The 3,702-nt window shown below is 55.3% G+C and overlaps 1 protein-coding gene across 1 annotated transcript; it reads left to right on the top strand.

The window, feature by feature from the left end:
- Positions 1 to 853: 853 nt before the first annotated feature.
- Positions 854 to 3,242, top strand: NATD1 (N-acetyltransferase domain containing 1). Its single transcript, XM_017734082.1, has 2 exons — positions 854 to 1,087; positions 1,827 to 3,242. The coding sequence occupies exons 1-2, from the start codon at positions 869 to 871 to the stop codon at positions 1,941 to 1,943; spliced, it is 336 nt and encodes a 111-aa protein (XP_017589571.1). The 5' UTR covers positions 854 to 868; the 3' UTR covers positions 1,944 to 3,242.
- Positions 3,243 to 3,702: the final 460 nt, after the last annotated feature.

The following is a 3,702-nucleotide window of genomic DNA, read 5'->3' as shown; positions in this document are numbered from 1 at the left end:
TTCTAGTTTCTCTGGAATACAGGGATGAGGCAAACTGGGCTGGAGCTGTCAGCTGAAATGCAGTGAAATAGAGTGTATTGAGCTCAGCTAAAGCAGATCCTGAATGCAGGTGAACTTTGCAGCCCTTCAGCCTTAAAAAACACTGGAAGGAAGGGAAAGTTTCCATTATTTTAATTGAACTTGTCTCTTTGATTGGGATCTTGCATTTCTGAAACTCACTTTTAAGTACAGAAACCTTCTAGAAATGAAACGTTTGCTTTTGCACTGAATGCAGAAGCTCAGGCTCTGTGGATGAAACCAGAGGGGTGTTCTGACTCTCCTCTGATTTATACATGAGCTGAAACTTCTTTTTTCCTGTAACTGAGCTGCTGTGAGAAAGGTCAGGGTGTTGAAACAGGAAGCCTGTGTGTGTGTACATGTAAATTTGTGTGCACAGCCCCCCTTGCACACCTGTGTGTGCTTTCCTGTGTGTTTGTGGGATTCACCTCCCCAGCATCTTCCCCAAAACGTGTCTAGACAATGCTGCAACACCAGACCAAGGAGTCTTGTCCTGTTTTATGTGCAATAACAAAAAAAAATCCTGTGCTGGAAGAGAAATTAATTGGCTGTTACCTGGGTCAGCTTTGTTGTTTTCACCTTTTTGCTCTCCCCCACAATCAACACATCTCCTCCCTCCCCACAGCTGCTTTCCTACACTAAACATATTGTGCTGGCATCAGTGATTCAAGGCTGGGTCAAAACCTTGCTCCTGCTCCAGGGGCTCGGAAAGGCTGAGCAGACCTGGCTCTGCTCACACCTCAGGGGGATCATTGAGGACATCCGGGTGTCACTGAAAGCAAAGTCTCGGCTCAGCACCAGAGCCATTCCCATGGGCACAAGGGATGCTGTAGCAGTCCCAAAACTGCCCATCCCCTGCTGTGGGCTCTCTGGGGACATCCCAACCCTCACCCCTGTCTCCCACCCCTCAGGTTGCCATGACAAGGCCGTGCTGCTCTACGAGTATGTGGGGAAGCGGATCGTGGACTTGCAGCACACGGAGGTGCCGGACGCCTATCGAGGGAGAGGAATCGCCAAGCACCTGGCAAAGGTACGACCCCAGCCACCCGGAAGGGCAAGGGCTGTTGCCATCCCAGCTGTGGCTAGAGATCCTGGCTGAAGCCAGACCCCATCATGTTGGAATTGCATGTGTGCCCTGTGGGAATCCTGCTCTGATGGGAGATGCAGTGGCTGGCAGGGCAGATGGAAATCTGGGCTGAAACATTCCTGTTTCTTGTGGCAAGAGGAGCTGGGTAAGTACCAGCAAATCCAGCCACTTGCCCAGGCTCGGCCCATTCTTCCTCTCAGCAAAAAACCCTTGTGCAGGAGCTGATGGATCACCTCACCTCAACCTGGACCCATCCTCTCAAACCTTCACTGCTCTCGTGAGCCCTTTGCCTGCCTTGGGCTGTGCAGGGAGAGCTGAGGAGTCATGAGCACAGCAGTGCAGACTGTGGGGTGGTGCTTCGGGGTACAGCTGCTCCCTGGCCCTGTAAGCGGGGACAAAGGGGTGATGAAGGTGGCCTTCACAGGATGGACTGGGTCACCTGCAGTACACGGGGCTGGATGTGTTGAGGGTTAAACTGGGGACTCTGTGGTGAGGTGGTGGCTGTGGCAGGACAGTTGTGCTCTCCCCTCAAGCCTCTCTCTCCACCTGCCTCGCACAGGGGGTACCTGAGGGCAACCTGCTGCTTTCCCCTGTCCCGTGGTACAGGATTCCCAAGGGGCTTCAGAGGGGAGCAGAGGCTGGGAGTGCTGGTTGTAACCCATGTGATCTCCGTTGGTTGCAGGCAGCCCTGGACTTCGTGGTGGAGGAGGACCTGAAGGCCCACCTGACGTGCTGGTACATTCAGAAATACGTCAAGGAGAACCCGCTCCCGCAGTACCTGGAACACTTGCAGCCTTAAGGCAGGACTGCTCCCACACCAGCACACCTGTCCCTGACTGTTCAACGCGGCCTTCGCTTCTCTGCAGTCTCAGGAAACCCCTTCCCACACTTGCAATTCCCATTTTTTTAAGCCTGTCCATGTGGTGCGTGAGTGTGGGCAGGACCTCGTCCTCTCTGCCCACGTGCGAGCATGGCTACAGCCCCTGGGCCAGGCTGGCTCTGGGCACACATGGTGCCCCCCAGTGCTCTTCCCAAGCCAGGGCATAGAAGAGGGTGATTTTTCTGCCAAACTCCATCACAAGGCCAGGGGATGACTTGTTCTGCACCTCATCCCCTCACCTCCACTTGGCGACAGCTGTGAACTTGCTGGGGATGTTGGTTAGGGGTGCCCGTGGGGTACCAGCCCCCCTTTCCTCCTGGCAGCTGGGGAGATGCTGTGGATTAAGCTTTGTGGGACAGAGGGAGGTGCTGGAGGAGCCCCAGCCCTGTGTCAGGTTCATCCCCTGCTGCATCTGTTGGGCACCAAACTCTGTCCAAGCCCACATGCAATTCATACAAGAACATGTGGACCATAGTGGCACCTCAGGGGCTTTGCTGCACTGACTCTGGAGACACTGGGATGGTGACACCTTTGAGCCTAGGGACAAGAGCCGTGTGAGGAGCGAACTTGGACTGCAGAGGCTGTGGCAGAGTCTGTGCAGAGGAAGAGATGTGGCTGAGCTGCAGATGCTGCTCTCTGGAGATGCCAGCGCCTGCCCAGCTTCTGTACACAACCCTGAAGTGGCATCCCACAGGGTCATGGACTGTTATCCCTGTCTCCCTGCCCTTGGTGTGGACACAGCTTGCTCAGGAGAAGAGACCAGCCCCACACCCAGCCCTGGCCTAAGCAGTGAGGGGACATCCCACGGCACCAGGGTGGTTTCCTGCAGCTGAAGAGGAAGGCTCCCCCCTATCTCCCTCTTCTCCATCTCTGCATCCTGTCAGTGACCCAGATCAGCCCCATCACCACATCCCAAGAGCAGCAGGGTAAGGGAGCAACAGGGTAAGGCCTCCAGGACCTGCTCCTGGCCCATCTCCAGGGTTCAGTGTTAGAGGCACCTGTGTCCATGTGGATTCCAATGGCTTCTCCTTACAGCCTTTGGAAAGAAGCCCTGGCTCACAGCATTACCTGTCTGCTCAGTGGCCTCCTCACAGCTCCAAGCTCAGGGCACTGGCAGCATCGTAGGGACCTTGGCCAGCAGCAGAAACACCCTCATTTCATGCTCTTACCTCCATGGATGATGATTCTGTAGCACAACCCAGGATTGCCACGCACACATGTAGAGGTAACACCATGGTGGTGTTACTGCCTGGTTCCAGCTTGCTGCCTGTCCTGCCTTGCCTGGGTTTTCCAGGGCCTGAGCTACACCCCGGCATCTCACACTGAGCTCTCAGGACTTTGTAGTGTCCCAGGGCAGGGCTGTGGTGAGGGAGATGATGCTTTCAACACCCCCAGCCCTGAGCAGCTGCTGAGGGCTGCAGTCAGGCAGGAAATGGAGAGTCTCTCACCTGGAGGCCAAATCCAGACCTTGCTTAGCTCAGCAGGGACTAAAGTTTACAATCTGTGCCACGGAGTGACAGAAGCCCCAGCTGAAAGGCAGCTCAGCCCTCTCCCAGAAGTCCATGGCAGAAAAGGCAAAAACTCCTACAATCTTCTCTCCTGGTTGGGATGGCCAGAGATGGAGACGCTGTGCCAGGATTTCAGTCTGAGCTGTCCCTGGCCACCGGCTCGAGATGAA

The sequence above is a fragment of the Corvus brachyrhynchos genome, unplaced genomic scaffold, assembly GCF_000691975.1.
Source record: "Corvus brachyrhynchos isolate BGI_N302 unplaced genomic scaffold, ASM69197v1 scaffold5, whole genome shotgun sequence".
NCBI classification, from domain to species: Eukaryota; Metazoa; Chordata; class Aves; order Passeriformes; family Corvidae; genus Corvus; species Corvus brachyrhynchos.
The sequence above is the reverse complement of the archived record's forward strand: the minus strand, read 5'-3'. Positions and strand labels throughout refer to the sequence as shown.